Source organism: Babylonia areolata, chromosome 13 (genome assembly GCF_041734735.1).
Source record: "Babylonia areolata isolate BAREFJ2019XMU chromosome 13, ASM4173473v1, whole genome shotgun sequence".
Taxonomy (NCBI): domain Eukaryota; kingdom Metazoa; phylum Mollusca; class Gastropoda; order Neogastropoda; family Buccinidae; genus Babylonia; species Babylonia areolata.
Window position 1 is genome coordinate 23,496,272 of NC_134888.1, and position 12,315 is coordinate 23,508,586.

Genomic DNA, 12,315 nt, shown 5'->3' on the forward strand with positions numbered 1-12,315 from the left:
ATGTTGTGTGTGTGTAAAGCAAGTCACCTGTGCCTCATGTTGTGTGTGTGTAAAGCGAGTCACCTGTGTCTCATGTTGTGTGTGTGTAAAGCGAGTCACCTGTGCCTCACGTTGTGTATGTGTAAAGTGAGTCACCTGTGCCTCATGTTGTGTATGTGTAAAGTGAGTCACCTGTGCCTCATGTTGTGTGTGTAAAGCAAGTCACCTGTGCCTCGGTTGTGTGTGTGTAAATCGAGTCACCTGTGCCTGTGTGTGTGTGTAAATGTGTCTCCTGTGCCTCATGTTGTGTATGTGTAAAGTGAGTCACCTGTGCCTCATGTTGTGTGTGTAAAGCAAGTCACCTGTGCCTCATGTTGTGTGTGTAAAGTGTGTCTCCTGTGCCTCATGTTGTGTATGTGTAAAGTGAGTCACCTGTGCCTCATGTTGTGTGTGTAAAGCAAGTCACCTGTGCCTCATGTTGTGTGTGTGTAAAGTGTGTCTCCTGTGCCTCATGTATGTATGTGTGTGTGTCTGTACAGGCCAGGTGGAGGGCCGTGACTTCAAGGGCGAGAAGGGAGAGCGCGGTTTTGACGGCGTACCTGGAAAGGAGGGTCTGCCAGGTTTACCAGGCCTGCCTGGACCAAAAGGTAACTGACTCCTCTTCTTGCATCAGTGTGATTGATTGTGCTCGGTAATTTATTCCTGGTATTGCACAAAATGCACTGGTGCTTTTCAGCTGCTGAACTGCGTAATGCTTTGGAAATTATTATGCCGGACTACGAGATACTTTGAAGATTATTGTACCACTGGACTACTTGTTCAGACTTTTGTGTCATTTAGCAAGTGATCTGCATCTACAAAAAAAATGTGTGAAGAATAAGACATGTGCAAAAGGGCTGGGAGCTTTGCAGGGAATAGCTTGTGTTTGTTTGTTTGTTAGAATGCTGATGGTCACATGCATACTCATGCACACACACACACACACACACACACACACACACACACACACACACACACACACTTTCATTCACACACAATATGATCTTACCTGCTCTAGCACCAGTGTCTGTGCTTTCCTAAGCATAATGACACAAGCTCATGAACACATGCATGCATGCAACCACATGTGGAAACATACATTTATACACCAGCTCAGACATCCATCCACATATACATGCACACACATGCACATACAGACTGGTATGCACAAACTTATGCTGTGTGTGTGTGTCTCTCTCTCCTTGTCTCTGTCTCTGTCTCGTTGTCTCTGTCTTGTCTTCTCTCTCTCTCTCTCTCTCTCTCTCTCTCTCTCTTTCTCTTTATTTATGTAATGTTTCTTTGTATTATCATGCTTATGACTTAATGTAGTATTGTGTTGTGAAGACCCTGTTCAGGGCAGGACTGGATGTAAAAAAGCACGCCAGTGCTTATCTATCATCCTTGAAAATAAAGAATATTGTCTTGTCTTGTGTTGTCTTGTCTTGTCTCTTCCCCTCTCTGTGTTCTCTGATCAGATGCGGATGATAGTCACATAAACCAGTCAGTGAATCCCCATTGTGTTACACAGGTGATGGAGGGCTGCCTGGTCTGCCTGGTTTGAAAGGAGAACCTGGTGAACCTGGACTCAGCGGTGTCCCAGGGCCTAGAGGTATGGGTGTGATTCTATTCTCTCACCACTGTGTGAACCTGGTCAACCCCCAATACCAATCTAGAGAACTTGGATACAGTTTTATGTCACCTTTGGGTGATTTCAGTGACATCCATAGAGAATATACATGATCAAGTTCAGAAAATAATCTGCATTACATCTGTACATATATTCCACTGATTTACCTACATGGTGAATTTGCATGATCAAGCTTGGAAAATGTTATAGGTCTGAGGCATATTTCAGTTTTGAAAGCTGACTGGCTTTCATGTCAGCAAAATATTCCACAGAAATAATTGGACATGTTGAATGCAGTAATTTTGAGAACAAGTGCCTTTGATAGAAGTGAAACATATTGAATCAGCTATATTGTTTGTATAGGAATATTTATGCTTTTTAAAAGTTTGCGGGGCCAAAGAACACATTGAGATTGATTCTAGATAGTTTGAAGCAAAACAAATCACAAGTACCAAATAAGTTAAACTTCATAAATCAGTTGCATTTGTTTGCCTTCAAGTGGTGACAAAACGCTTAAATATTTGTGATTGCTGCTGTTTGTGTATGGAATTTGAGCGTAATGTCCATTTTGTAACTGATGTTATTTGAAAAGATTAAACTTGCCTACTTGCACAGGAGGTGGGGTTGCATTGTGTATATATGTGGGTGGGTTTTTATTGGTGATTGCCAGTATAAACCATGGCAGATGGAATTGTGTGTTTGAATTTGATTGCTTGTGTGATTGTTTGGATGGTACAGAGTTAAAGAAAGTTTAGATGATACAGGGCCATAATGGCTGTGTGTGTATGAATGATGTGCATGAAGCTTGTTTTGCTTTTCATGGTCCTTAGTTTCTGTAGCCATCTATCTACATTTTTTTTTTTTTTTTGTCTTTCTTCCTTTTGTTTTAGAGATACACATATGTGTGAAAGTTGGGTGTGAAAGAGCTTTGGTTTGCTTCTAAGCACAAGATTTAGCATTACATAAATGCATATAGCAGTAGTAGCTGTTGCATTATTATCATTATTATTGTTAATATGGTATCAGTATCAGTATTACTTGCTGTTGTTATTGTTGTAATACTTATTATTACTATTAATGTTATGATTATTATTATTAGCTCTTTCACCACGATGTATATGTGTGAAAAACACTCCACAGCACCAGATATCTTAGACTCGATGCTCTTAGTCACAGGCTTCATTTTATGTCAAAACAATACAATGGACTTGTTCACTGAAAAGCTTTGTTACAATGTGAAAGGACGGTCCTTTAAACATGACCCTTTGATGTCGACTTAAGTCACCTATTGCAAAGAGTTAATGTTATTATTCTGATTGTCATCACAATGACTGACATATATGTGTGTGTGTGTGTGTGTGTGACAGGACTGCCTGGGCCTCGGGGAGAGAAAGGTCTGCCAGGTTTACCTGGCTCCCCTGGCTTGATGGGAATGAAGGGTGAAAGTGGTCTGCCTGGCCTGCCTGGCATGGATGGTAAGCTGCTGGTTGTCAAGGGTTTTTTTTGTCACACCCAAAATCTGCCTCATGTTAATTTGCAACCTTTGTGGACAAAATAAAAATGTTTTGTCGAGCACCATCAAAGCTTTTTGTATTTTTTCTTTGTGTTACATTTAAACATATTTTGCTTGTTTGTTTGTTTTGTTTGGTTATTTTATTTCATTTTATGTTAATGTTTTATACAAACATAGGGTTTTGGCTCTCAAGACCTGACCAATTTGTTGGGTTTATGTGAAAGTTTGGCATTTCCTGCTCTTTTTTTAAAAATTTTTTAGCAGATATGGTATAGCATATATGGATCAATCTGCAAACTTCGGTGCATACTTGAAACTGAAACTAAAATAAGGTTTTAAAATAAGATTGTTAGGGTATAGATTAGATTATGTGGTGTGAATAAAATACACTGAATTTCAGTTTTATGATTCCTTTTGATTGTCAAAGTATATATCATTTCATGGAAAATAAATGAAACACGCTGAATATCAGTGTCATAATTCACTTGTATTACCAGAAAGATTTTATCTAAGAAAAAAGAAGAAAACATTTCCTGACTGCTGAGTATGAAAAAAAAAAGAACATACAATTCACAGGGTCTCTTGTAGTAATTCTCACCATAAGAATCTGCAGTGTTATTTGTAGTAATTCTCTGTCAACTGCATAGAACTGAGTTTCAAAACTTTCACTCTTGAGGACAAGTTATGCAATGCTTGAGTCCTTGGTGGTGTTCTTTGGTGTGGGCGCAGGAAGCACTCAGTTGTATTTCAAAGTATTTTCAGTCACATCGAATCAGAAAATGAACCAGCCGCCGTGGCGAAGTGGTTAGCGTCGTGGACTGACGGCTGGGAGGACGCGGGTTCAAATCCCAGCGGAGGTGGGTTTTTCGGCCCGTGGCTGGCTCCTACCCAGAGTTGAGTGTGCTCTGGGCTTAAATGGGGAGACTGGGACCACACAGTCGAGTGTCATCCACTTCAAGGATGCGTCTTTGGGTGTGTTGCTCTAATTACCTGACCAATACTGCAAGTGTCTGTATCTCTCGGGCCTGGTTAATGCCGGGATATCATTATGACAGGAAGCATAGAGTACAGCCTTGTCATGCAGTCCCAAACCAACATGGACCTCCATAGCAACATCGTCATCATCATCGTCATCCTCGGCCTCCTTCATCGTCATCAGTACAAACAAAATAGTCTCAAAGTCTGTGGCCTTCCATGCCCTGCTCTCATGGTGACCTCAGTTTCGATACCCCTCCACTTCCATGCTTGGGGTGAGTCCTGTCAATGTCATCAGTGTCAGCAGATTCATGGGGGGCTGTTGTCTGAGGGACGTGGTGGCGGTCTCCACTGTGGGAGGGACGCTCACTCAGTCTGGCTCCGCGACTAAGCCATTGTTGTCGTTAGTAGGGGGCTTAGTTGGTGGTGTCCTGAGTACGTTAAAACAGAACAGGCACCACTGAACACTACCGAAGTGACTCAGCAGCAGTGCAGGGTCTTCTCTGGTGTGTGGCCTCCTGGCGACCTAACATCGATTGTTCCCTGTGGACTGCTGACGCTGGAACTGCGACGGACGAACCCAGGTGTGGCCGTGTATGGGGAAATCTAAATGAGGGCGTGGGAGTAATGCCACTGAAACGGTGCAGATGATGGGGCAGCAAAAAAAAAATAATAATAATTTTTTTTTTTTTTAATCAGAAAATGAAAGTGAAAGGGTCATGTGAGAAGAAGCTATTCAGCCTTGAAGAAGACCATGAAAGTGGGGAACTCAAGATATAAATAACTCCCGAAGGAAGTTATTTTTTCCCTTATGGTCTTCACAACCGAGGTACAGATGTTGGTGTCTGTATGTCTGAAACATGTAATTTTCATTATTGTGCCTGAATAATTGCTTGTATTTGTGGTTTGGGCATACAAATAATTTGGGTCGTTGGTTCTTGTTGTTTTCTGTGTTCACTCAGCTGAAAGACAATATTACATAACACAAATAAGAAAGGATGAGAAGATAGGACAGAAGGAGAGGAATGACACTGTGATTTAAGAGGAGAGGAGACAATAGATAAGATGCTGACCTGAGAGAAACCTGAGATGCGGTGATACCCATCCATGTGACAGGTGAGCCTGGGCTTCCTGGACTACCTGGGGAAGCTCTGCAAGGTCTGCCTGGGCCCCGTGGCCCACCTGGTTCCCCTGGTCTGCCCGGCCTTGAAGGAAAACCAGGTTCTCCAGGTAGGTGCCAGGACAGCAGGTGAAATAAGCTCTGTTTTTTTGTTGTTTTTTTGGGAGGGTGAGAGTGGGTAGGGGTTAGCTCTTGACAATGACTTCAAAGGACTGCTTTTACGTTATGAGTATTCTGTTTCTTGACTGAAAGCTTTTTTCTTCTTTTTTTTCATCACAAGACATGAGTATTCTGTGTCTTGACTGAAACTTTTTTTTCATCACATGACGTTGAAGTATTCTGTATCTTGACTGAAACTTTCTCTTTTTTTTTCTTTTTTCATCACAAGACATGGATATTCTATGTCTTGACTGAAACCTTTTTTCATCATAAGACTTATGAGTATTCTGTATCTTGACTGAAACCTTTCTTGTTTTTCATCACAAGACTTATGAGTATTCTGTGTCTTGACTGAAACCTTTTCTTCTTCACAAAATGTATGAGTATTCTGTGTCTTGACTGAAACCTTTTTTTTTCATCACAAGACTTATGAGTATTCTGTGTCTTGACTGAAACCTTTTTTTGATCACAAGACTTATGAGTATTCTGTGTCTTGACTGATTTTTGGTTTTTTTTTCATCACAAGATGTATGAGTATTCTTTGTCTTGACTGAAACCTTTGTTTTTTCATCACAACACTTATGAGTATTCTGTGACTTGACCGAAACCATTTTTTGTTTCATCACAAGACAATTTCTGTGATGAAATTCAGATTGTTTTCCTTCATGAAGGCTGTGTCACTATTCTCCAGCATTATACGTTGTTGTTGTTTTTGCGTTTATGTGTCTGTATACATGGATGAGAGCATCTGTCTCTTCAGCCTTCATGTCCCCTGGACATCTCCCAAGTTGAGGGACTGCTGATGATGGATGCATGCATACGTCTGCCAATAAGAATGGATTTTCTTAAACATTTTCTGAAGGAAAACTGCCCAATAAGTTCTTCAGCATGCATTGAGTACAGCAGAACATCATTGTTTAATCCAAAGGACTTGCATCCAAATCACCACTCAAGGGCTAGTTGGTGGGTGAGAAAAAATGCTGCCTCCTGTGCAGTTTGTAGCATGGACCATGGGACTTGATTCCTTAGAAGGCCTGTAATCAGTCCACTGGCCCACTGGATTTTGCATATTGGCATGTACTTTTTTTCAGAATAAAAACAGATATATAGTTATTAAGTGTGGCTCATTTTTTAAGGAGTATCAAAGCTCTGTGTCTGGATATGTATGTGTATTGTTTGTATGTGTGTGTATTTGACTCACTTTTGATTGAACTGAAAGTTCAGTCAGTAAGTATTTACATTATAATGCTGGAACTCACACTGCCATCTTCTGTGTAGTTTGCTTTGTAGCCATTGTTGTATGTATTGATTGAAAAGTAATACACAGTCAACATACATGCTCACAAAAGGTGGCAATCACGGCATGTGTTACAACTTTGAAGAATTCCAAGCTATTCCAGAAGAATGTGTGGTAGAAATATATCATCGTCATCACCACATTGTTATTATGATTATTATTATCATTATTATTACTGTTATTATTGTTTTTAATTATTGTCAGTATTATTATTATTATTATGTGACGGGGTGGTAAGGTGGTGTTGGAGAAGGTGAAGACAGGTAGAAGGTGTTTGCAGAAGAGAGCCGCAGCCAGGCAAGGTAGACTCGGGAAGGCAGTGCGCTGGTTTTCTTCTTTTATTCTTTCATTCTTCCAGACCAGGAGAGTTCTCTCTATGTCTGGCACTCGCTCACTCCTTATATTCTGTTCCGCCGAACCGCAAAGCCAGCGCCGCGAAGCGACTCACGAAACCGGCCCTCCGCGAGCCTTGAGGGGCCAAGCTTGTGTTTGTTTGACCAAATTTAGCGGCTTCTGACTTTCGGCTCGGGGAACTAACATAGACATATTATATATCACACAAAACTACAAGAGACGAGCATTTTCTTAAGCTAAACCATTTTCTACAAAAATAATGTAGTTAAAAACTGTAAATAAAAAGAGTCACTGAATGAACGAGCTTTTAACGAGTTCATGTATCATTTTTGTACATTACAACAATTAATACGTCGCGATATGTAATATAATTGTAACAATTAAGTAACTGAACATCCTGAATTTCCAACTATATAAAAATCATCTATAAAATCTGCTTCTAGAGTAAAGATTTTTTATGTAAAAATTCAAGAGAAAACTCAGCGGATAGCTCCCGTGTCGGCACCGCTTGGCGGTGCTTTTGGCACTTGTGATCGACAATGAAATACTTCGTTTAAACCAACTACAACACAGTTATACATGCACGATACTAATCAGATTGATAACAGAAATGCAAACATCTGCAAGACACGATATAAAAATGTGTAGGTATTGTAAAAACGTATTTTGCTCAAATCGGCACTGACGAATTCCAATGGCTTGAAGAAGAGATAGTTTTGTGGCGCCGAAATGCCGTCAGACATTTCGTACCATCGCATGCCTATAACTTAGGTGTACACGGAAAGCAGTACACGAGAAGAAGGCTTAATCATTTACATTTTAATGCACATTCTAAATTCCACGGTAACTATATCGATTTATAGAAAACGAAGGTATTTTGTATGTTTCAACTGAGTGGATTTCGAAGATCGCGCCAAAACTCATTCACATAAATATTAGTTTTAAAAAGTTATAGGCTTTCTGGCCAAATGATATCATTACAGTTGAGAAGTATGATCGTTCTGAAGTTCCATAACACAAAACTATAATCTCATCTATAAGGAAGTGTTTATAATTTAACAAATTGATGAAAATCATCATACGGTTCCCTGTAAAGGGAGATAACTTGTGACCGATTTACAACTTCCTTGGTAACCTTCGGCGAGTCACAAAAATCGTCTGCTAAGCTGGCCCAACGAAGATCGTAGCCAACCCGGCTACATCCCCCCCTACTCAGTTACAACCAGCGTCCTCGCTGGCACTTTTCATGACTACATAAAAGGGGGCCTAAATCATGCACTAATACATCCATTCAAACCAACGAACACACAAAACATTATCTTAAGTGCAAATCCCAAGACACTGAGTTCCAAAAATCGGAAAAATGCAAAATCCATTAAAATCTCAAACAATAATCAGTAACCCTCGAGGAACGTTATCTTGAGCGTGAACCCTCAGAGTCAGATTTTCACAAAATGTATAACCCACGTCAGGGCAAAACGGTTTGCCCACACTGAATTCTTAAAGGGGCATCATTTTAAATGTAGCCCTTAAAGTTCAGTATATACTTAAAATGCACACGGCAATCCAGTGGGTAGACTCTAGTCAAATGCTCTTGAGGGGCGTTATTTAAAATGCAAACCCCCAAAGCCAAAACCAGTACAGGTTATAAGGGGAGCTGTTGTATTAACAGTGTTCCCAATATAACAAAATAAGCCCCAACAATGTTAATTGTCTGAAATGTATATCGGCATGTTATACACTGACTGTGGGAAAATAGTTGTATAAACACATAATTCCTTTTCATCAGCTTCACATCCGTATTGACTAGAGAGAACCTGAAACAAAATTCCTCAAGATGAAGTACCTGAAGCGCGGGCCCAACGAAGACTAGAAAGGAGTTGTCATTTTTTAACAAACGTTTCCTCTGAGTCATTTTATCTCTGTCTCTCTCTTCTTTTTGACCAACTCATTAGCACCAATAAAACATATTTGCAATTCAGTGGACAATTTCAACAATACAATTTGATGCAATTATCAACCAAAAATGAGTGAGCATTCAACAGCTTTGCTTGGGGGAAAAATCAATCTTTGATCAAACAAAATGAGTGAGCATTCAACAGCTTTGCTTGGGGGGAAAAGTCAATCTTTGAAAAATTTTAACTGCTCAATGACAAAAAAAAACACAAAAAAAAAACCAAGAGAACAATCAGTCCCACACATTGTCCATCATTAACCTATCTTGTCTCCTCAAATTTCAAGTGAGACAGCAACTAAGCAAAGTCACTGACCAACGTAAGGAACACCAGATGTGTACCATGTTACTGGCTTCGTCGTCAGGCGTAGAGATCGCCTAGGGGTGGGAGCTGGTGGTAGTGGAGGCGGCTCTGGTGCTGCCTGCTGGGCTGATGTCCTGGGCCCTGGCATGGGACTGAACAGCCACACCCCACTGTCAGTGTCAGTGTCAGTGTCAGAGTCTGACACTTTGTTGACATGGCAGGACCGTTGGGATGGGTCAGTCGGCGTGACAGCAGGTGGTGGTCGTTGGCTGCCTCTCAGCTGTGTGAGGCTGAGTAAAGGTGAAGGTGACACCTGTGGGATCACAGGATCAGGTGTGGTGCTGTGGCGCTTCCGTCTGCGTCGGCGTCTCCTGCGTCGCTGGTTTGGAGCTGGAGCAGCTGGCATGGACCCAGATTGCTCAGTGTGTTTGATGACAACACACTGGTTGTTGACTGCCATTGGAGTCTGGTGGTCAGCTTTCTGTCGCCTGGCATTCTTCATATAGCGCTGCTTGTGCCGGCACTGGTCTTCAGTGTGGCCAGACCGCTGACACCAGACACAGTGTGGAGGGTCTGGGGCCCGGTCAGCAGCACAGCGGCGAGGATGATGTGCTGGTCCTGGAGGATGTGGGCGGTGTGCTGGCATGGGGAACTGCTGCTGCTGTTGTCGCAAACTGTTGACTTCAGCCGTCAATGTAGCCAGCTGGGCCTGTAGGCAGGCAACAGTGGCGTTGTGACTGTCGTCAGCGTCGCTGTCCTCCCTCAGCCATCGCTGGGCCTCCTTCTTCGCCGCCTCGAAGGTGGTGTCAGGGTGGTCTCTGATGAAGCGCCTGACATCGCGCCTGAGTGCAGCTGGCTGAAGACCTCTGGCGAAGGCGTCGCGGAGAATGGTCGCTGGCACCTGCATCATCCCATCTTCAGCCTTGTTGACCTTGGTCCAGAGGTACCGAAGATGGGACGCGTACACTGCAATCGTCTCCTTGGACTGCTGCTGCCTAGTGAAGAAGGCAGTGGCAAGGTCTGTGGTGTCACGCTGCTCTCCCCAGTTCTCCTCGAGTAGTGTTAGGATTTTGGCTGGCGTGTCCACTTCTGTCGCCGGCAGCCTGACAATCTGCTGGCGAGCTCTGCCTGCAAGGGCTGAGATCAGCCAGAGAGAGGCTGTCGCGTCATCCAGGGGCTGCAGATGGAGGATCATACGGGCCTCCCAGATGAAGTCATCAACTTCCCTGCCGGTTTCCTCACCGGAGAATGTCGGGAGTTTGGGCAGGAAGTCGGATTGGGCCATGTTGATGGGCGACGTTACTCAGTCTGCGTGGACTTGAAGTACCTGCTGCACTCTCTTCTCTCTGTCTTCTCCTAATCCTGCTCGCAAGCGCCAGTTGTGACGGGGTGGTAAGGTGGTGTTGGAGAAGGTGAAGACAGGTAGAAGGTGTTAGCAGAAGAGAGCCGCAGCCAGGCAAGGTAGACTCGGGAAGGCAGTGCGCTGGTTTTCTTCTTTTATTCTTTCATTCTTCCAGACCAGGAGAGTTCTCTCTATGTCTGGCACTCGCTCACTCCTTATATTCTGTTCCGCCGAACCGCAAAGCCAGCGCCGCGAAGCGACTCACGAAACCGGCCCTCCGCGAGCCTTGAGGGGCCAAGCTTGTGTTTGTTTGACCAAATTTAGCGGCTTCTGACTTTCGGCTCGGGGAACTAACATAGACATATTATATATCACACAAAACTACAAGAGACGAGCATTTTCTTAAGCTAAACCATTTTCTACAAAAATAATGTAGTTAAAAACTGTAAATAAAAAGAGTCACTGAATGAACGAGCTTTTAACGAGTTCATGTATCATTTTTGTACATTACAACAATTAATACGTCGCGATATGTAATATAATTGTAACAATTAAGTAACTGAACATCCTGAATTTCCAACTATATAAAAATCATCTATAAAATCTGCTTCTAGAGTAAAGATTTTTTATGTAAAAATTCAAGAGAAAACTCAGCGGATAGCTCCCGTGTCGGCACCGCTTGGCGGTGCTTTTGGCACTTGTGATCGACAATGAAATACTTCGTTTAAACCAACTACAACACAATTATACATGCACGATACTAATCAGATTGATAACAGAAATGCAAACATCTGCAAGACACGATATAAAAATGTGTAGGTATTGTAAAAACGTATTTTGCTCAAATCGGCACTGACGAATTCCAATGGCTTGAAGAAGAGATAGTTTTGTGGCGCCGAAATGCCGTCAGACATTTCGTACCATCGCATGCCTATAACTTAGGTGTACACGGAAAGCAGTACACGAGAAGAAGGCTTAATCATTTACATTTTAATGCACATTCTAAATTCCACGGTAACTATATCGATTTATAGAAAACGAAGGTATTTTGTATGTTTCAACTGAGTGGATTTCGAAGATCGCGCCAAAACTCATTCACATAAATATTAGTTTTAAAAAGTTATAGGCTTTCTGGCCAAATGATATCATTACAGTTGAGAAGTATGATCGTTCTGAAGTTCCATAACACAAAACTATAATCTCATCTATAAGGAAGTGTTTATAATTTAACAAATTGATGAAAATCATCATACGGTTCCCTGTAAAGGGAGATAACTTGTGACCGATTTACAACTTCCTTGGTAACCTTCGGCGAGTCACAAAAATCGTCTGCTAAGCTGGCCCAACGAAGATCGTAGCCAACCCGGCTACAATTATTATCATTATTTATCAAACAGGTGCGGATGGACTGCCAGGCCTACCTGGCCTTCGAGGAGATGTGGGAGAAGATGGTCTGCCAGGACTGCCAGGACAAGACGGACCGAAGGGAGACTCTGGTCTGCCTGGAAGACCTGGACAACCTGGCGAAGATGGCTTACCTGGTCTCCCTGGCACACCTGGTCAGTTTCTGTTGTTGTTTTTTCTGGGTTTTTGTTTGTTTGCTTTTGATTGTGTTGTATTTATACTGAATCAAAAAGCTGGTGTTCAGTTCA

General features: G+C 42.3%; 1 protein-coding gene across 1 annotated transcript in view; it reads left to right on the top strand.

The window, feature by feature from the left end:
- The window catches only part of LOC143289157 (uncharacterized), a 112,378-nt gene that overhangs the window by 74,167 nt on the left and 25,896 nt on the right, over positions 1-12,315 (top strand). Inside the window, exons 21-25 of the mRNA XM_076598058.1 lie at positions 519-626; positions 1,547-1,627; positions 3,013-3,120; positions 5,250-5,363; positions 12,061-12,222. Of these exons, the coding sequence (XP_076454173.1) occupies positions 519-626; positions 1,547-1,627; positions 3,013-3,120; positions 5,250-5,363; positions 12,061-12,222 (573 nt within the window). The remainder of the gene's footprint in view (positions 1-518; positions 627-1,546; positions 1,628-3,012; positions 3,121-5,249; positions 5,364-12,060; positions 12,223-12,315) is intronic.